Consider the following 22,132-nt stretch of genomic DNA (forward strand, 5'->3'; position numbering starts at 1 on the left):
TGCTCAGTATTGTCTACACAGACTGACAGAGGCTTCTCCAAGGTTGCAGGCAGGATTCTCTCTCAGCCCTATCTTGGAGATGCCAGAAAAGGAACCTGGAACCTAGATGCTCTTCCCAGAGCAGCTCCATCCCATAAGGGGTATATCTTGCAGTGCTCACACTTCTAGTCTCCCTTTCATATGCAACCAGGACAGACCCTGTGTAGCTAAGGGGACAAGTCATGCTTGCTACCACAAGATCAGCTCTCTTCCATAGTCTGAAAGCTCCAGTCAGTGCAAAATTCAGCAGCTGGTCTCTGGCACAGCTTGGAGAGACAATGTTACTACTTTTCTGAAAGCATCACACTTGCTGTCAATACACTTCTGGTCAAGATACAAAGTGCTGGTAATTACCCATAAAGCCCTAAACAGCTTGAGTCAAGGTCACTTAAGAGGGTGCCTTCTATATAATTCCCACGGCTTGTTAAGGTTGTCTGGAAAGGTCTGCCTTCAGTTGCCACTGGTTTGTCTAGTCTAGAGAGACTTGGGGTCAAGCTGTCCCTGTAGCTACCCTTGAGTTTTGGAACACACTCCCAATCAAAATACAAGGTTTGTCCTCCCTACCAGCTTTCAAGAATGCCTTAAAGACAAACCTATTTAACCAGGCATTTGATGGTTGCTTTTAATTGGGTTTGTTTTAACTAGGTTTTAATCACTGTGTTAACTCTGGCTTGTTTATAACTGATTTACCTGCTTGTAAACCACCTAGAGACTCTTGATTAGATGGCATATAAATGTAATACATAAATAAGAATACAATTATATTGTAAAGATGAGGGTTGCTGCTGGTCTTTCTGAGTGAAAGGACTTCTTCCCCTCTCCCTTTCCCCAAATCCTGGTGACTTTCAAAGAAGGAATCGATATAATGCAAATGTAGATCCCTTGCTTTTAAAATTGTGGGCTGTCTAACAAAACACACTTTCCCTGCTCTTTTGCTTTCTTTCAGCACTCTATGTGTGATACCTGCTCCTTTCCCTTGGTTCCCTCACCTTGCTGGGTTGAAGTACGTGAAGCTTATTTCTGAGTAAACCTATATAGGATCATGTCCTTTTAAAAGAATCTATGTTTTGCAAATTGTCAGTGCATAACAATACATTATAAAATCAAAAATTATAGGTGATTAAATATTCAGTATAAAAATGCATTTATATGCAGTATAAAAATGCATTCATTCCACTTCCTACAGAACCCCCATTTAAAAAACACTTCAGTGTCCTCTGTACACTGAAATGCACCTTTGAAAGAAAGAAGAATATGGAATCAGATCATTTCCTATCTAACCCCTTCGTTTTCCACCCCTATCTTCAAGTCCCGAAAGATGCCAGATAAAGCTGAAGAAGGTTGTACAAACTGCACAGTCTCTGCTGTGTGTGTAGCACCTGCAGTTCACATGTTGGCACAGGTGGCCAAATCAAAAGCTAATCACCATTCAGCTTCTGGCTTCGGTGTGCTGCCTGCTGTGTAAGAATCTAATGGACGTGGGATTCATTCATTCATTCACTCTTTCATTCAAAAAAAAGTGGATCTTAAAGGGAGAGCAGAGAAGAGGAGAGAAAAGAGATGCTCTGGAAATCAAGTTCGGAGTGATTAAAGAAATGAAAGAGAATGGAAAAACAAGTGTGTGCTTGTGTTTGTGTGTATGAGAGAGAGAGTGACAAAGAAAGATTGAGAGAGAGGAAATTGTGAGAAAGGCAGTTAGTGCGCCATTGACAACTCTGCCCAGGAAAGGGTTAACTATCTCCTCCTGGTTAAGTTTACATGTAAATAGAGAACAGCTGCTCCTCTCCGGCTCAGGCTGGCCCACAAGAGCTTTTGATTGGCTGCCAATGACATCACTCCTTTCCCTCCCCCCCCCACCTCCGCCTGCTGGAACACAGAAGACCCGAAGCAGCGTTGAACAAATCGTCCCTTAAGAGACGAGAGGCCAGCCCCTGGCTCCTCCCACTTACCCACCCGCCGCCAATCATTGGCATCCCCGGGAGGGGGATCAAACGGCTTGAAGAGGAGGGCCCCTATTGGGTGGGCGCGCCGTCTATCCCTCCTCCTGCCACGCCCCTTTCTATCCTTACATTTACTGTGTAGCAAAAGAGAAAGTAACTATGTTGCAGCAAGAGATCAATGAAGCTCAGTGAATGGGGGCTTAATGCGTAAATCGATAGCCTCAGAAGAGCGCCAGATGCTGGAGGGAAATATTCATTTATGAAGTAAGTGGGAGACTTTGGCGCTGTGGGAAAGGCAATATGTGCGTATGTGGTCTGTGTCTATCAGCAGTAATAAATAGAGACTACCTTAGGAAAGAGAGAAATTGGATAATGCGATAAATTTTGGGGAGGATGTGGAAATTAAGACCCCGACATACTGCTGAGCTTTCCCCTTCTTCTCCCGTCCTATGTCTGAGCTTTGCGTCTGCCGACCCGTGTGTGGTTGTGTAGTGAACCTTCACTGACTGGATCGGAAGAAACGAAGGTTTTTTCCCCCCTCGTTTGGGATTGCTGCAGTATCGGGTGGAGGGAGCTGTATGTGGATCACAGTGCAAAGGAGGCTGTCGGCATCAGCATCCCTTGTAGATCTTATTTGTTATTGCTCTGTCAACGCCGTCTCTGTGTGGTCCTGACGAGCTCTGGATCGTGGAGTGTGAAAAGGTGGCTCTTTTGGCTGGGATCTTTTAACTCCGGTCTGACTTCATGGTTTGGCTGGAAATATATTACTTCTGCTGCAGAGATGCAGCCCTCCCGAAATATCTTCACAATCCGAAGCGAGCCGTGTTATCTCTTTGGCCTCCAAATACTTTATTAGGGTATGGAAAAATATAATCTTGCTGGTGCCACACGTGATTTGGCTACAAAATTCACAGCATGTTTTTGCTCCTTTTTGTGTTGGGAAAAATCGTACTATTTCACGTCCTCCTTTTTCTTCTTTTTAGCCCAGCCTGAAGAGCTTTCCTTCTCTTTTAAATATATTTTGTTGCTGGTATTTAAAAAGGGGTGGGTGGGGCTAAGGATCAGCATAAGCTTCTGTTTTATAAACGTCTGTATTTCAGACCCCCAGCCTACTCCACAATAGGTGATAAATGGTATCTGCTCTCCCACTATAATTTAAATTCATCCTGCAAATACTTTTCTCTCCATAGGAGATGGATTGACTTTCATGTTCTCTGCTTGTGGTCCTGGGCTAATGGCCCATCCTAATAGGAGGGAAAAGGATGTTGTAGGATTACAGAAGTGGACAGTAGAAGGTTGGGTGGGGAAATAGCTGATTATAGACAAATTCAGTCACTTTTTATCATTCTTTAGCTTGCTTAAATAGTTTAGGCAATTCTGTGTTGAATGGGAACACCATGAGAGGAGAGCTGGTCTTGTGGTAGCAAACATGACTTGTTCCCTTAGCTAAGCAGGGACTGCCCCGGTTGCATTTGAATGGGAGATCCCATGTGAGCACTATAAGATATTTCCCTTTGCAGATGGAACCACTCTGGGAAGAGCAGAAGGTTCCAAGTTCCCTCTCTGGCATCTCCAAGATAGGGCTGAGAGAGATTCCTGCCTGCAACCTTGGGGAAGCTGCTGCCAGTCTGTGAAGACAATACTGAGCTAGATGGACCAATGGTCTGACTCGGTATATGGCAGCTTCCTATATTCAATACAGTCTGAAGCTTTCCCTGATTCTTTATGCTGTGCATCGTAGTACTTCTAGTCGAATCCCAATCAAGCTTACTCAAAAGTAAGCTATCTTGAGTTAAATGGAAGTTAGTTTTTTTATCCAAGTGCTTATGATTGCAGGCTTAAGATTCTGGCAGATTAATGCAAGCAGCATTTTTTAAAAAAATCATTTGACTGATTGTTTGGAATATGTCAAATGTCATTATAGTCGATCACGGAATACTGCTATAAAACTAACTGTAACTTATGTTATGATCTTGCATGGTGGTAGCAGTTGAAGAGATCTCATCTCTGATTTTTAGGAGCAGAAAAGGACGTTGTCTCAAGCTGTCCTGTCATGAGCAGGGAAGTGATGAGGAGGAGGTAAACCTGGGAGTATTGCTATCTTAAAGTTTGGATACCCCAGGGCGTCTATCGAAATAAAACACACTTCTGCTCATAAGGGATGCATGACATCCTCTGACTTCTTCTTTTTAAAAAACCCTCCTTGCTAGCTTTCAGTATTTGTTTAGTTTTCTGGATAGTTGCTTGAGGGTTTTCACACAAAAAAGCCAATTTGTGAAAATGGTTTGCTAGGCAAAGTTGAACATTCTTCTAAGACAAATTTGGGTGATCTGCATTCTTATTAATTGCTAAGGAACAAGAATGCATTGCTAGCTTTGGGCAACTGAACTTGTAGAAGGCATAAGAAGATGTAGGAGTGGGGCAGGATCTTTTTCATGGTGAACTGCCTTGCCTTGGAACAAACGGCATGGCTAACTTGCTTGAGGGGTCTAATGCTATCTGCTGTGCCTTGTTGCAGTCCTTGCTATAAATTGTTTAAGTCAGTCTGTAGCAGGTTTAGGTTAGCATGTCGCCTGTGAGCTACCTTCATGCAGAATGTATTAACGAATAGTAGCATATGCTGCTGCTGTTTAACAAATTCTGCATGGTGGTAACTTAAATTCTGCAACTTGTATAAATTGTGTGGGTTCAAGCAAAATTACCTCCTCTCTCATTTCTTGCAATTTGTGCTCTAGCTTTTGCTATTTTGCAAAAAATTATTCTTCTTTTGTTATTCCAAGGCAAGGAACAGTACCTTGCTCTCTGTTATCTAGAAATATTGCTCAACAATTCTGCTGGCTTCTTAGATCTCACCAAGCATTACTCACATAAGAAAAGCTTTGCCATTGCAAGGGCTAGAAAGCTGCTTTTTCTTGAAACGAATCCGAGATCCTAAGAAGCTGAATTCTGCAGTGAAGGACACAATTTCCTGTGTGCCCACAGAATCTGTATTTGGATATTGCATTTATATCCGGTCTTTATTTCATGTTGTAACTCATGGTGGCATGCATCCCAGACACAGGCAGGCACTGACCAGAGCCAGACCTGGTTAGTTTCAGCAAGGTTGTTGCATCTTGTGCCCTCAGACCATACCCTGGAGAACTGCAGCATACATACAGCCTTGGTCTGCAGGGGATCTGAGTTGTGACAGTTCTGCTGTGCTACAAAGATTGAGAAAGAGAGCTTTCTAGCTCCCTTACAGACTTCTGTAGCTGTGCATCTGTAGCTTTTTAGAACAGTTGTCCTGTGCTGCTGTGGCGGTGGCGGTGGCAGCAGCAGTAGTAGCTAGGAATAAACACTCTCCATCTCTTTTACTTGTCTGTAGAAAGGGACTTGGGTTCTCGCATGTTCATGTTTAGAACGCTGCTAACTGGCTGTGAGTATGAAGCCCTGTGCATCATGGGATGCCTGATCTGTTTTGTTTCTTTTAACAGAGAGAGCTTGAGTTCCTTTTGACTTGCCATTCTCAGCCTCCTCATGCCTCCATCTCCACTAGACGACAGGGTAGTAGTGGCACTTTCAAGGCCCGTAAGACCTCAGGATCTCAATCTTTGCTTAGACTCCAACTACCTTGAATCTGCTGCTTCTGCCAGCGAGAGCCACACCAGTCTCCTCAGCACAGCTGTTGTGTCCCTCAAGGCTGCTAATCTCACGTATATGCCCTCATCCAACGGCTCTGCCCGCTCCTTGAGTTGTGGATGCAGCAGTGCCAGTTGCTGCACTGTGGCAACTTACGACAAGGACAATCAGGCCCAAACTCAAGCAAGCACCAGCAGCACCTCTGCCAACGTAGGAACCTCGACCACTTGCCCTGCTACCCAAATGGTCAACAACAATGAGAACTCTGGCCCTCTGAGTCCCTCAAGTGGTGTGGGGAGCCCCGTCTCGGGCCCGACGAAGCAATTGGCTAGCATCAAAATCATCTATCCCAATGACTTGGCCAAAAAGATGACCAAATGCACCAAGAGCCACCAAGGGCCCGTCATCATTGACTGTCGGCCTTTCATGGAGTACAACAAAAGCCACATCCAAGGGGCTGTCCACATTAATTGCTCTGATAAGATTAGCAGGAGAAGGCTTCAGCAGGGCAAGATCACTGTCTTGGACTTGATCTCTTGCCGGGAAGGCAAGGACTCCTTCAAGAGGATCTTTTCCAAAGAAATTGTTGTTTATGATGAGAATACCAATGAGCCAAGCAGAGTAATACCTTCCCAGCCATTGCACGTAGTGCTGGAGTCTCTCAAGCGAGAAGGCAAGGAACCATTGGTTCTCAAAGGTATTTATATCTAGTGTTCTACTGCTTTTCTTCTGTGCTGTTATGGAGGCTGCAATTCTCATGCCAGGTCACCAAGAGGTAAAACTTCAGATTTTGTGATTGTAATTCATGATTGCTTGATGCAGTAGAGCTTGTCAAAGGGGGTGTGAAGTCTTAACATCCTTGATTCTAGAAAGATTACAAAGTAGAGGTTCCTTCATGGGAACAGTGAATGAATATCTTTATTAGGACCAGTCAAGTTCATAATGTGGTATGCAACCTTCTGAATTTCACAGGATTTTTCTTGGGCTTGGGTGCTTTTTGTTTTCTGTTTGGTAATAGAGAGATTTCTGACTGAGGGCACAGAGTTAAGCTTTATCTGCATTTTCTTTTACAATGATAATGGAGGAAGCCTCTGCAGTCCTTTAGAACTATGCCTTGCTCCAAAGATCTTGGGTTACACAGAGCCATCCTGGGATGGGGTGAATCTCCTTTTGGAAACAGAAAAGGCAAATCCTTAGCCCTTGTGGATATTCTTGGAACCCTTGTAAGCAGAAAATTGAAATAAAAACATGGCAGTACTCTCCTTGCAAAGGGAGTAGCTACAGAAAATGAACTAGTTACAGAACTGATGGAGGCCAAATTTAACAGCATTAGCCAACCCAGGGTGCTAATACTTCTATTTATATACTGCTTTTCAACAAAAAAAAAGTTCTCTAAGCAGTTTACATAGAAAATAATAAGGTGTTTCCCTGTCCTAAATGGTCTCGGTCTAGGTAGAGCTGGATATTGGTAATACTTGCATTCAAGACTGACTTCCATTTGCTGCTTTAGAGAGAAGTGAAAAGGGGAAGTGTGAGTGGTTTGCACTTCCTGTTCCCCTGCTTTCTCTGGAACACTGAAGTGGAATTTGTGGCTTCTGGAGCTCCATAAGCCACTCCAAAGTGCTTATGGAGCTCACAGTGGTAGAAGATGAGAGCTCTACTCCCACACCACCAAAGACGTACAAGACCCCCCTCCCCTGGCATTTACCTCTTTTGGTAACATGAAACAGTCACAGAATACGAGTGGCCTGAACTCATTAAGTGAAGGTGGACTCCTTGAAAAATATAGTGCAAATAGCTTGGTGAAATACTGATTGATCTTACATAGGAACATAGGAAACTGCCATAAACTGAGTCAGACCATTGGTCTATCTAGCTCAGTATTGCCTTCACAGACTGGCAGTGGCTTCTCCAAGGTTGCAGGTAGGAATCACTTGCAGCCCTATCTTGGAGAAGCCAGGGAGGGAACCTAGAACCTTCTGCTCTTCCCAGAGCGGCTCTATCCCCTGAGGGGAATATCTTGCAGTGCTCACACTTCTGGTCTCCCATTCATATGCAACCAGGGCAGACCCTGCTTAGCTAAGGGGACAAGTCATGCTTGCTACCACAAGACCATTGATAGGCTAGTGTCCTGAGCACAATACATCTACTTGGCTGAAAGCTCTTATTATTAATTTCTGGGTAACATTTTTAGTGTTATTGCTTAGAAGAGCATTCTGTAGGCTTAGTTACCTTTTGTGCAGCAGAATAAGGGGTACAGCTACTGTGGCTATCACTGGTAACTAGAACATGACAATTTCCTCAGTTCTGCACAACTGATCTGTTAGTCTACCTTTACCTAAAACTAATAGTATGTTTGTTTGTTTGTTTGTTTATTTATTTCAATTTATATACTGCCCTTCCAAAATGTATCCCCCCTCTCTCTTTTTAGCATAATAGCTTGTAGGTAGCCCAGGTTTTCTGAGACCAGAGAATTTATATTAACCTGTATAAAACCTGTTGAAAGAAGGTAGACGAATTTCAGGCAGCTAATGTGAGTCTCTCTGGGCAGGATCCAGGGCAGTGTTCCCTCTAACAGGGATTCTCAGATATTGACTACATCTCCCATAATCCCCAGCCAAAGACCATTGCAGCTAGGGATGCTGGGAGTTGTAGTGAACAACATCTGGGAATCCCTGTTAGAGGGAACACTGTCTGTGTTCACAGAGTGAACACTGTCGGTCATTACTAAGCACTGTTGAAAACTGTGAGACAAGTTAGTCATGACTAATGCAGATTTCATTAATTTTAATGGGAGTCATGATAAACAGTCTAGATCCTGCTCTCTGGGTTGTTAACTAGCTATTGGAATCTCATGCATAGAACTGGTGTTGGAGGTTGGCATAGTTGAGCAGTTACTCAGGGCTCTCAAAAGGGTCCACTGCTGATTCCTTTTCTATGCCTGTGGCCTCTGCATGGTGGTGGGGCACCACCAGAAAGTGGGACACTGTCTTGGGGCACATCCATATAGGAAGGAGAGTCATGGAAGATAGCTTGCTGAGGTCCTCCTGAACCCTGGATCTGGCCCTGTTCAAACACAAGGAGTGTTTTTAGAGCACTGGTAAACCAGTCCACCTTAAGAGGAGCAGCGGGGAAATGTTTGACTAACAAGCAGAAGGTTGCAATTTGAATCCCCGCTGGTACTATATCGGGCAGCAGAGATATAGGAAGATGCTGAAAGGTACCATCTCATACTGTGTGGGAGGAGGCAATGGTAAACTCCTCCTGTATTCTACCAAAAGAAAACCACAGGGCTCTGTGGGCACCAGGAGTTGAAATCAACTTGATAGCACACTTTACTTAAACCAGTAGTTACAGTTATGATCTTTCTTCGTCCCCAGCAGTCCAAGAATGAGCATGAGGCCATAGCTCAGTGGTAGAGCATCTGATTTCCATGCAGAAGGTCCCAAGTTTAGTCCCTGGAATCTTCAGGGCTGGGACTGGGTAAGACTCCTCCCCCAAAACCTTGGAGAGCTACTGCAAGTCATTGTAGACAATACTGAACTAGATGGACCAATGGTCTGACTTGGTTTAAGGCAGGGGCACACATCTCAAATGCCCCGCTTGGTCAGAACCGACCATGACTTGGTGCATGGGTGTCAAGGTCAATTTTAACATTAAAAATATTATTAAAAATATTAAAGCATATTATTAAAAACTTTAATAAAAGCAGTTCAAGTTACTTTTTTTTGACACACACCCCAATATCCACAAGGATATTGGCCAGAAAATAGGCTTTACCCCTGCCAAGTGAGTGGGGCACCTGGAGTGCATGCCAGCCCCAGACAAATGCCCTCCCCTCTCCCTAAATCAGTGTCACTTTCCAGCTGCAATCCTAGGCATGCTTATCGGGAAGTAAGCCTTACTGGGTACCCCATGGGAAGTATTTCCAATTAAACACCCATGGGATGGCACTGTAAGGCAGTTTCCAGCTCCTATGATGCTGCAGGACATTCCTACCCTGGGGGGGCGGCAATAAAAATGTCCCTGCCGGCTGGATCTGGTCCCCCAGGCCTTATGTTGTGCAGACCTGGTTTAAGGTAACTTCCAATTTTCCTAGTCTTTTGGAAAATGCTGCTGGTATTGCAGAAAGACTTGGTAGAACCCTTGACACCTCCAGTGAAGGGATATTGGGGAGCAGGGCAGAATAAGACCTCTGGCTGAGAGGTCAGCTGCTGACAGTCAGAGTAGACAATGCCGGACTAGATAGACACATGGTATGATGGGTTCAGGTGGCATTCCCTTTCCTCTTTAAATTGCATCTTCTATATTGTAATTAATATTCTGTAGAGAAATGGTATGGCTGTCGTGAAGCAGCGCTGCTCAGCTTTGGCCCTCCTGCAGACATTCGTTGGCCTACAACTCCCATAATCCCTGGCTATTGGCCAATGTGGCAGGGGAATTGTGGGAGTTGTAGTCCAAAAACAGCTGAGGGGCCAGAGTTGAGCAGGCCTGCTGTAAAGCCACTAGCCAGATTTCCTCTTCTGTTAGGATGGAAGAAGAATGATTAAAATGGCCTGAATCAAAGTGAGCGGAAGGAGAGCTGCCTCTTTCAGGACACAGTTCTCCTACCAAAAAGTATACATCTATGCACAGCACTGAGAGCTCTTGTTTCTAGTCTGTTGCGTTCAGTATAAATTTAATAGCCATGAGGCGATCTCAAATGGATCACTACAAAACATGGAAGGGGATGTATGACCTTTTAAAAAAAAATTCTGGGATACTTTTCTGAATAATCCAGCAGATAGGAATGTCTACAGTTTCTCATCCTTGGCAGTACAAATATCACAAGGTGTTTTGAAGGAAGGAAATCTATGGGTGTAGAGGTCTGGATTCATCAATCCAGACCCTACATCAACCTCACAGGTCCTGAAAAGGCTGTGACTGGAGATGGTGAGAGTTCAACAACATGTGGGGACCCAAGTTTGGGAGCCCCTCTTGTGGGGCAGCAACCTTTAGAAACGTAGTTTCCTCAAGAGCCTTTTCTCCCACCTCTCCAGATACCTAGCAAAGCTAGACATTCAATGGTGACTAGCCTTTTTAGCTACAGTGCCACTAGCACTATGATGCCACTGCACTACATATGCACCCTGCCCTCCTAATGCCTTGGGATGGCTTTCCTTTTATTCTGTTGAACCATGAAATGGGCAATAGAAACCTGTCATGGGACATGCAGGAATGTAGACCTGTCTGACTTGATGGCATTCAAAAGAAAACTATTGGGAGAGCTTTATCAGTGGTTCCTGTATCTTGACTAGTGTGAAGCATTCCAGATCATGGTGGGGTCAGAGGGGATTCTCCATAGGTATAGTGTCTGCCTTTGCAGACGGAGTGAGTGTGTGTGTGTGTGTGTGTGTGTGTGTGTGTGAGAGAGAGAGAGAGAGAGAGAGAGAGAGAGAGAGAGAGAGAGAGAGAGAGAGAGAATTCTTTCTGAGCAAAGAGGCCCCCTTTTAAAGTGAAGATTCTCTTTATTTAGCAGGAAGAGAGCAACTGGCCCTTACCATCCCTATAGCTGTTGCTGGTGTCTATCTTATGTTTCTTTTTAGATCGTGAGCCCTTTGGGGCAGGGATCCATCTTCATTTGTTTTTATTTCTCTATGTAAACCGCTTTGGGAACTCTTGTTGAAAGGTGGTATATAAATAATGTCGACATAATTTCCATACACAACCGTGCAAGTGCACACTTTTACTCTAATTAGTACAAAGAACCAGGGGCGTTGCTAGGTACTTAAAAGATCCAGGCCCCAGGCCCACAGCCTTCTGATAATTAAGCTCAATCATTTCATCCTCCCAGAATAATTATGTATGTATTTTTAAAGTCTCTAACGTTGTAATGCAGCACCTATGAAGGCGGAAGCCACAGAGAGCTAGGGGAGACAAGGGTCTCTTTGCCATGCTCTGTGCAGGTGCACTGCACTACTTTTTCTGGAAGAGGTTATGAAGGAGGGAGGTGGCTGATGAGGTTTAGGGATCTGAGCAAATCATTGGTGGCCTGTGCCCCATGGGCCACCCCCAGCGAAACCCCTGCAAAAAGCCATACTGATCGAGATTTAGTCCTGAGGATCAGGTTCTTGCCAGTTTTTTGCCCTCTTTAACTTGGAGGGGAACATTAAGGCAATGTTATAAGAATGCAGGCTGCAGGTGGAGCAACTGTTCTCTCGGCTAAAGTTATCTCCTCTGAGCAATCTTGACAGCCAGGAAATGATAAAAGATAACATATTTAACTTTTCTCTGCTGCGGAACACTAGAGTACTGGTGTCCAATACAGCAGCAGTCTGGGTGGCATGTAGATCTGAGGCCTGCAAGATGGTAGCTGAAATCCTTTGGAGTACTGCCCCTTTAGGAATTTTTAGACTTCGGTTGCTTCTTTGGCTCCTGGTGGAGTCTCTGATTACATCATCAGTGGGGAGTGAAAGAATCCTTGCCGTGCGGCCCAGCGCACACTGCTCTTGCTCTGTAGTTGGGAGTTTTAAAATTAGCCAAAAGCACTTAGCCACTTGATCTAAAGAAGCTTTAGAAGAAAAGATTAATTTTTTCCTCCCCTCCTGCCAGCTAAGAAAAATTGTGGGGAGAGATCAAAGGATTAATACTGCGGATCTTTACTTAATGATGGCTGGAAAAGAGTGAGGATGAGCAGCAGGAAAATGAGAGAGCTGCAGCAGCTCCATATATTCTTTTTAAAGCACCCGTACTGACAGAAGCACGGACAAAATCAACCCCCTCTCTCATCCTCCACCTTGTTGGGAAGTGTGATCTGGGCAGGGGATGCATATTATAATTGGGCTCTGCTTCAGCCTCTGTGCTTGCAATGTGGCCAGAGAGGTGTATGTTATTTGATTTCACTTGTCAGTGGGGAATTTTTTCCATCATGCTTCGGTGGCTTTTAATGCCCTGCCTTTGATGCAATTTTTGTTTTTAGGGTCTGAACTAAAACGGATGCCGGGGCTATAAAGCCTCTTTGCTTTTTATGTTGAGTGAGGCTCTTGCTCGCCTGTGATCCAGTCATAATTTATAGCTGGCCCATCTGATCCTCCTGGTTTATGTTTGTAAACATTGGTTGCTAACTGCCCTGTCCAAGTTTGTCTCCACCTCCCCCCCACCCCCACTGATCCAGTGCCATGTTCTCCATGTTTGGTGCTGCCTGTCAGGCAAGCAGCTCTGTTGCCATTTCAGTGGTGCAGTGTCACACAGAGGAGAAACTGATCAGAGAGCCCTTGCCCCCACGGATTAAATTAGGTTTAATTTACAGCTCTGGCTGGTGACCTCGATCAAATATATATTCCTGCTCTAGACGTCTGGTGCTTTTTGTTGTGATGCTGGTGTGATGTGTGTGTACTACTTTGGTTTAAGTACAAAAAAATGGCAATACTAATGCCAGTGGGCCTTTTGATACATGTTTGAACTTGTCCCCTGGAGTGTAGATCTGACAATACTGCTTTAATTATATTATATATGGTTCTCAAACGGGCCCCTAGATATTGTTGGACTTCAATTCCCATCACCCTTGGTCTCTGGGGACCCAAGTTTGAAAACACCTGGATTACATGAGAACTTCTGAATTGCACCTAAGGGTAGCATTTTCTCTCCCTCCCTTCCATACCACAAGCTAATTTAGGCTTGGGGATATTGACTGGCCCCAGGTCACCCAAAGAGTTTCATAGCTGTGTGCGGGTTAGAATACAGATCTTCTCCAGCTAACTGGAGCTGGTGCTCATAAAATGGAACCACCTCACTGGTGGTTGTGAAGGGAAAACATGCTAAAGATAGTTAGCTTTCTGCAGATTAAAATTTCTACTGGTGTTGGGAGTAGTGGCAGACATCCAGTTATATGCAGGGAGTGCCTTCTGCCTGTGCAGAGAGGGATGGGGTGACTTTCAGCTATTTCACCCCCTGCCTTCAGTGTTCACTCTAACAGGGATTCCCATATGTTGTTGACTACAACTCCCAGAATCCCCAAGCAAAAGCCATTGCAGCTGGGGATTCTGGGAGTTGTAGTCAACAACATATGGGAATCCCTGTTAGATGGAACGCTGCTCCTCTTCCCTTGGCAGTCACCTAGGCTTCCTAAAAATATATCTATAAGGGCTGTAGAATCCTCAGGATCATATTTTTCAGAAGGCAGAGGTGGCTGCAGAGGAAGGAAAGGCAGGTGAAAATGATCTCTCTTCCCCATGCAAGAGCAGAAATGTTCTCTGCACACAGCCTTTAGTCTGGATATGGCAGCTGGTATATGTACACATTGGCCTCAGTTCAAATTAATTGTGTACATGTAGGTTTTTTACAGGTTTGTTACCCGTCCTCTGGGGAGTCTGGGGTGGTACGTATGGTTCTCTTCCCTGCTTTCCGCTATTTCATCCTTGCGACAGCTCTGTGAGGTGTATTTTTTTGTTGTTGGTTTTTAAGTACAGAATAATAGCTATGCCTATAGAAGGTCAGATGGTGCTTTTGGTAATTATGCTGTATGGCACATAATTAATCTATGGAATTCTCTGGCCATTAACTGGATGGCTCTAAAAGGGGCTTAGACAGATTCATGGAGGACATATCTGACAGACCGCTTACTAGTCTGGCAGCTATAGGACACCTCCAGCCTCAGAGGCAAGATGCCTCTCAATACCAGTTGCAGGGGATCAACAGCAAAAGAGAGGGCATGCTCTCATCTCTTGCTTGTGAGCTTTTCAGAGTCATCTGGTGGACTGCTGTATGAAACAGGATGCTGGACTAGATAGGCCTTGGGCTTAATCCAGCAGGGCTGTTCTTATGAGGCAGGTAAGGCTGAGGGTGATCTTGGGCTAAGCATAATCTAAGTGAGCTTCATGGCTGACTGTATATTTGAACTGGAATATTCCTGGCTAGATACTCTAACCACTACACCCACTTTTGTCCTGTTTGTCCTTCAAGGAGTTCTGGACAACTCTACATGCAGATGAGACTTCTTTTCAGTGATGCATACTTTAATTGCTGATGAAATAAGCCTCTGTCCTAAAAGTGGCTTACCTCTTCTGCTGTCTGAGCTGTAGCAGTGCAAATGTAAAAGCATGTGCCAGCTGCACGCATGGTCTCTTTAGGCTGCGATGCTGGAAAGTAACCAGTGTGTTGACTTGTAAGGTAAAGGTAAAATTGTGCCATCGAGTCAGTGTAGGTATCTTCCAATTCACCTTGATTTGGCTTGCTCTGAAATTCTTCGGTATCTTCTCCTAACACTTATCTGTTCAGTTCCCCAAGAAGTTATCCGTGAAATGTTTAATTTCTATGCTTGAGTTTTGATATGAATAATAAGCCCCTAAATATATAATATGCCTTTCCTTGCTGAACAACAGCTCTGACTGGTGGCCAGAAGTCAAGAACTTAACGAGCTAGCTGTAATTTTGGCCTTACTTAGCCTAACTTGTGGTTGAAACTGTTGCTGCTTATATTTGGCTGCTTAATTTAAGATGAGAGTTCCTCTTTCTCATTCTGTCATGTAAATAATAGATAGTAGCATCATGCGGCTCTTCAAACCAAACCGGTTTCTCTAATGGGTTTTTTTCCCCTTTGACCATCATGATTTTTTGCCCTCCCATTCGCTCTAGAAAAAAGAGAGCTGTCTCTGATATTTTACTGCTATGTTGGCAACACATTCTATCAAAACATGCACTCCTAACAATGTTTTGTAGAGTAACCTTTTCCCTGAAGATAAGCAGATGACTAAATCTAGTTTTACTGATATGTTTAGCTGGGTAATGACTAAGGTTGTGATCTATACCCTCTTTTCAGTAGGATTAGATTTTCTTAAATCCAATTACTGTTAATTGAGGTTCAGTGCAGATGACTACATTGCCAGTCTTAAAGGACTGGGAGTAAAGAGTGCACGACTTCCTCTTCCCTATGGTATAAATATTCCTTTTTCTTTGGCTGCCATAACCATGGCTTCAAGAGTGTACCGAGGTTGAAGGCAGCCCTGGGCAAGATTTGAGGTGGTGTCTTCACCCCCGCTGGTCCTGCCTTTGTGGACAGGGCCTACCCAACTCTGTGCTAGTAGTGTCCTGATGCAGTGTTCCCTCTAACAGCGATTCCCAGATGTTGTTGACTACAACTTCCAGAATCCCCAGCTGCAATGGCTATTGCTTGGAGATTGTGGGAGTTGCAGTCAACAACATCTGGGAATCCCTGTTAGAGGAAACACTGGTCTGATGATGTCACAGTCCTGGTCCTCTGCCCTATGCCGGTGTGAGAACAGGCCTGCCTTAAAGGGACTGCCTGTTCTCGCTGGGATGGGGCAACTCCATGCTGGCTCTGCAGTGCGGCTGGCTGGCCCTGAATGAGCAGCAAGTGTGAGGGGTTGGCAGGTGGCTCCTGGAGACCCAGTTCAATGGTGACTAGGGATGGGCCCGGACCGGTCCGGACCTGGGTGGTTCGGATTGGGGGTGGGGGGTAGCTTTAAGAGCGGCGGGAGGGTTTACTTACCCCTCCCGGTTCATTCACACAATCCCCATCTGGCATAGCAAGAGTGCCAAGGCAGGGTAGGAGAGCTGTGTACTTCCCTGCCTTCCATGTCATGTGAACCTACCAATGCTGAGCAGCACTTTGCTCTGCCACGTGAAGTGGAGGGATGCTGTGCTCGGGTTGGATAGGGCCAGTTGCTCTCCCTCTGCTAAATATAAGAGAACCACCACTTTAAAAAGGTGCCTCTTTGCTCAGTTAGCAAGGGTAATACAACATTAACACATAAAATAAAAACATGTAACACATCATAACAGACCAAAATTGGGTGGGGGGAGAAAATACAAAATACAATACAAAGCAATTTAAAAACTCTTAAAATTGGTTTAAAAATAAAAATGTACCATCAGTTAAAGGAAATCTATAAGAAGGATCTTAAAGTTGGATTTGAGGATCAAATGTCGAGATTTGAGAAGGAGCTGTGTGAAAACGATGAAAAATTAGTTTCTGTATAAGTTGTTGCTTTTGGAGGAGACAAGAGATGAAGTGGTTAAAACGTCTATGATAAAATGGGCTCAAGATGTGGGTCATAATATAGATATGGCAGCTTGGGAAAAATTATGGAAAATGGATTTAAAGTTCACTGCATGTTATACTTTAAAAGAAAATTATTATAAGATGATGTATAGGTGGTACTTGACACCCAAAAAATTAGCTTTAATGTATAAAAATGTTCCAAACAAATGTTGGAAATGTGGACATTGTGAAGGAACTTTTTTTCATATGTGCGGGTCTTGTGAGAAGGCAAAGGCCTTTTGGGATATGATATATAATGAGTTGAAGAAAAATTTTAAAATGACATTTCCTAAGAGGCCAGAATCCTTCCTGCTGGGAATAACGCAAGAAGAGATTTCCAGAAGAAACTTAACAGACCATCTGCAGTACCCTCATGGACCACCACCAGTCTGCAGACCTCAGGATGGGAACCATGAGTGTAGAGAATCCTACCATACCCCTAGATTTCTAATCAGGTCTGCAAATACAGTTCTCTTCATCACTTAGTCAAAGGATTTGGAGGACTACGATTCAGAGGAGTAGGCTGCCAAGTAGTTGCATGCACGCTGCAGTAAATTACCTTTTTGCTAAATGTATTGGTGTCTGAGGGCCTTGCATCCCCTCCTCTGAATGTTAACCTTGCTCATATTCTATAGTACACTTTTACATGCTCTGCCAGAACTTTCTATCAAGGTTCCTGTTGGCTGAAGAGGCAGCCAAGTTGTCCTCTCATACTAGACGAGCCAGGAACATTCATTTTCCTTCACTGAATATTTGATTGCTTCTTTCAGTTTTAAAGAGATTATACTTTCTGAAGTTGCTATCAAAACGGACATTTAAAATTAAAATGGTGAGAACTCCATTTATTCCCAAGCTCTCATTGTATCTTTGAATTTTTATGCATTCCAAGCAGTGATGTAAAATGCTATGGCTTGTTAAGACATGAGAGCCAGATGGTTTCTCTGACTTGGGGAAGGTCCTGTGTTGTCTGTGGCAGAACCAATACTATTGTCTCTTGCATTTCATGATTTAGTGCCATCCAGTACGGACTTTGCCTCCTATGGTTATCTTGGAGAAACGTGAGGTTTGTAATGGGAAATGTTCTCTCTTCAGGAGCTGAATGTCATAACTGGGAGAATCTTATGGTACAGCATTTGGTAAGCTGTACTGTTTCAGACTGTGGAGGAGGTGCTTATTTGAATATTCCTCCATTTAAAAAACAAAACAAAAAACACCCCTGCACATAGAGAATGGAATATGAGTGGTTGCCCTATTTGAACAGATGAGCAAAAATAATACAGAGAAGTGAACAGTTGATGCTTTTGTTTGACACTGTATTATAGTCAGCAGTTGTCTCTCAAAATATGCTCCCTTTAATTTGAGAGCAACACATTTAAGGGCCTTGCCAGAGAGGCCACAAACCTGAAACTTTGTGTTTAGGGGGTCTGAGGAACAAGGAATCATCACAGAAGAGCTAGATCATACACACTGGTACCCTAATGCATGTTTAGTTTTTCAATTTGCATTACTTCTTGGTGAGCAATTGAGTATAGCTCCATGTTTTTCTTTGGCTTCAGACTTAAGAGGTAGAGATCTAATTCCTAATGAAAGCTGAATAGTTAGGCCTGGGGGAAAAACTATTTAGTGGACAGGGCCCTCCATTGTGTGACAAACCTGTTCCCAGACAACCAAGCTCCCGACATCTTATACCGTTGGCTCTAGAGCAGTATTCAGGCACTGTTGTATGAGCGTACAAACATCTGTGCACTTGTACATGTGTTTATGTGAATGACAGTACCTGTGTTAATTTTAAAAGTGAATTCAGATACAAGCCCTTCAAATGCATGGTACAGATAAGTGTCAGGTGTTCAGCATAAGATGTAAATGATTGTACCTGTGTAACTGTACACCCGTACAAGTGCAGAACATAACATGTGAATTGGCTTCCTGTGTTCACTGTACACTTTAGAACTTCTGTTGAATGAAATTATTTAGTGTATAAATATTTGTAGTAATAAACTTATTGAACATCATGTGTGAACAGGGCTTAGCTCTAATCCAGTGCCACATCATGAGTAGAATTATTATCCTCTTCCCCTCCCTCCTCCCGCTTTCTGCAGTGTGTGTAGTCCCGTAGAAGAGTGTTGGAGAAGGGGATTGCACATAATTCCTTTTAAGAGAATCATAAACGCCTGCTAACTTGGCAAAGAGGCACCTTTTAACGTGGTGATTCTCTTTATTGAGCAGGGGGAGAGTAACTGGCCCTATCCAACCCCAGCATGGTACCTCCAGTGACTGTTGTTTCTGGTGTCTGTCTTATGTTTCTTTTTAGATTGTGAGCCCTTTGGAGACAGGAAGCCATCTTCTTTTTTATTATTATTATTTCTCTGTGTATTATTTTATTATTTCCCTGAGCCATTTTTGGAATGGCGGTATAGAAATCGAATAAATAAATAATAATAAAAAATAAACTCTAGTGCCGGAAGGGACACCCAGGTTCCCAATGTTTTACTGGCCCCTGCTGCAATGCCTTTTATACCACAAGTGATGTGCACTTATTCCATGCCATGAAAAGCTTCTCCTGATTTCTGCATATAAGGCTGCTATTCATGGCCAGTGTTGGGTTGGCATTAGTGGAGAGCTGCCCAGGGTGCTTTGGGCCTGCTGGTCATCCCTGAAACCATTTTTGAGTGTCCAGCGTCTGTGCTATAGAAGCGGAAAGACTTTGTCGGTGTCCATGCATGTAGGAGGAGGGGACCCATTAGGGTTGCCAGCTCTGACTGAAGCTGTTCTTGGAGGGCTTTTCAGTATTTTTTCCACCACATCAGGACATTAAGATATTCTGATTTCAATAGTCCCCTGGAGACTCTAGGCCAATCCTGGAAGGTTGGCAGCCCTAGGACCCCATGAAACGTTGAGCCAGTCCTGCTGCTGTTTAAACCCACTAGAGCAGGCCTGCTCAAATTCGGCCCTCCTGCAGATGTTGGCCTACAATTCCCATAATTCCTGGCTATTGGCTGCTGTGGCTGAGAATTATGGGAGCTGTAGTCCAGAAACAGCTGGGGGGGCCTAAGTTGAGCAGGCCTGCACTAGAGCAGGTTCGTCCATGTATTTTGCCGATCAGCTGGCAATCCTAGGCAGTTATGCTGTTGTCCATGAGCTTTCCCAGACAGCAGGCTTTACTGCAAACTCGAAGTTGTCCCAAAAACCTGATGTAAAAAATGGATTATTTTTTTACCCTGGATATAAATCAGGCTACACTCTACCTGTGCAGTGAAAACCCCGAATTGTGTATGAAGTGCTCCCTGATAGCTCACAGGGACTTTGGAGTAAATCTGCCTGATATATGTTTTTGTTGTAAAAGGGGCTAAACGTTCCTTGCAGTTACACTGTGGCAAAGAGCAGTTGCCTAGCTTTTTAAAGTAATGTGTGAATGTCCAAAATGGTATTGGCAGGAGCAGGAAAAAGGTGTCAGTCTTAATTTTATTTTTACATTTACTCCCGCCCCCCCCCCCGCCACCCAAGGAGTGCATGTTGATCCTCTGAATGAGAGACAAAATGACTGGGAGACAAAACGACTGGCCCAGAGTCACCCAGTGAGTGTCATGGCTGAATGGGGATTTGAACTTGGATCTCCCCGGTTCTAGCCCAACACTCTACAACCGGGATTCTCAAACTTGGGTCCTCAGGTGTTATTAGACTTCAACTCCCATAATCCCCAGCCTCAGTGGCCTTTGGTTGGGGATTATGGGAGTTGAAGTCCAATAACACCTGAGGACCCAAGTTTGAGAATCACTGCTCTACAACATGCTTTGAGCCATTCATCTTGTGTGAATTTGCCAAATAATGGATAAGTATTTGGCGCAGCAGGGAAAATGACTTGACTAGCAAGCCAGAGGTTGCCGGTTTGAATCCCCGCTGGTATGTTTCCTAGACTAGCTGGGGAAATGATATCTATTCTTCCCACTTCACTTTTCCTTGGTGGTGAAATAGTGCTGTCTAAGGCCTTGAGAAAGAGGCACTGTTGTGAGAAATGGTTGCTTTTGCTAAACTTGCCACTTAAGCAAAAACAAGGATTCTCTACCCTTCAAGAGCTTCAAATCTCTAAATTCATTCAAGGGGATTCTGAGTTTGCCCCCCCCCCCGCAACTGCTGAATATTGCCCATTGTGTTGTCTTAATACTCACATAATCCACCACATGACAGCACCAGCTGCTGATTTTGTTTCAGAATAAGAGCTGAAGCGAAGGGCAAATAGTCAGTGTTGCATTAGATACCAATACCCTGGTGGCTGGATGAAGGAGAGAATCAGCAATACAACCCCCAAATGGATAGATTAATATTTCATACAAGTCTCTCTCTGAGAGCTCAGTGCAGACATGTGTGCTAATTCTGTGCAAAGTGATGAAACACCTCCAGGTTTATGTAAAGTGTGTGTGTGTGTTAATGGCTTGTCCTTTGAATTTTTCATCCCTGTTCTTTTTCAGTGTGTCTCTTTTTGTGTGGGTACTCTGAAAATAATATGTGGTACGAATATTTTTGCATTATAAAAACAGATGCTCATTTGGGGTGACATGTACAAGGATTACTCATTTGGGTTAGAGGTGATGTGAACCTTCCATGGGGATGGGGAGTTCGGTCCTATTAAGAGGTCCCCCCACACACGCTGTGGTCTGAGCCCAGCTCAGAATTGGTTTGCACTCTGCTTTCACAAGTATCCTGCTGTCCCAGCCAGTCCCCATCCCCGTGCATTTCCCATAACACATTAAATCATAACAGACACCCCCCACAAAGTAACACGGAAATACAAAACAGCTTAAACCCTCATTTTTGAAATTAGTTAAAAATCAGAACAAATCTGAAAACCCGAATTTTAAAACCCAAAATTAAAAAGCCTGGGTGAACAAAAAGGTCTTTATCTGGCGTCTAAAAGAACAAAGTGATGTAGCCAGGCGAACCTCCCTGGGGAGGCTATTCCATAAATGGGGTACAACCACCAAAAAGGCCCTCTTGCTGGTAGCCACCCACCTCACCTCGTTTGGCAGGGGAACCTGGAGGAGAGCCTCTGAAGAAGATCTTAAAGTATGGGTAGGGACATAGGGGGCAAGGCGTTCTCTCAGGTAACCCAGTCCCAAGTCATTTAGGGCTTTAAATGTTAAAACCAGCACTTTGAATTGAGCCTGGGAATGGACTGGGAGCTAGTGCAGCTGATCAAGCACTGGCATAATCTGATCAAAATGCCCAGTCCCAGTTAATAATCTTGCAGGTCTATTTTGTACCAGCTGCAGTTCCAGACCATTTTCAAAGGCAGCCCCGTCTACAATGCATTGCAGCAATCTAAGCGAGAGGTTACCAGAGCGTAACTGTGGCCAAGCTATCTCTGTCCAGGTATTTATTAATTTATTAAGAGGTTTAATATGCCACCCAATCCACATGACTCAGGGTGGTGTACAAACAAGAACAGCTTCTGAGATTTTAAAAACAAGCAAAAATAAAATAAAATTAAAGGGCAAATGCCT

At 44.1% G+C, this 22,132-nt stretch overlaps 1 protein-coding gene across 2 annotated transcripts in view; it reads left to right on the plus strand.

Moving 5' to 3' along the window:
• Positions 1-473: 473 nt before the first annotated feature.
• The window catches only part of DUSP10 (dual specificity phosphatase 10), a 62,874-nt gene continuing 41,215 nt past the window's right edge, over positions 474-22,132 (plus strand). The window contains exons 1-2 of one of the 2 annotated variants that reach the window (XM_053308604.1): positions 474-588; positions 5,453-6,294. In XM_053308604.1, the coding sequence (XP_053164579.1) occupies positions 5,496-6,294 (799 nt within the window). In that variant the 5' untranslated portion in view covers positions 474-588; positions 5,453-5,495. Of the gene's footprint in view, positions 589-2,055; positions 2,244-5,452; positions 6,295-22,132 lie in introns of those variants that run through there. The other variant, XM_053308594.1, reaches the window with a different exon arrangement.

This window comes from Hemicordylus capensis, chromosome 1 (genome assembly GCF_027244095.1).
Source record: "Hemicordylus capensis ecotype Gifberg chromosome 1, rHemCap1.1.pri, whole genome shotgun sequence".
NCBI lineage: Eukaryota > Metazoa > Chordata > Lepidosauria > Squamata > Cordylidae > Hemicordylus > Hemicordylus capensis.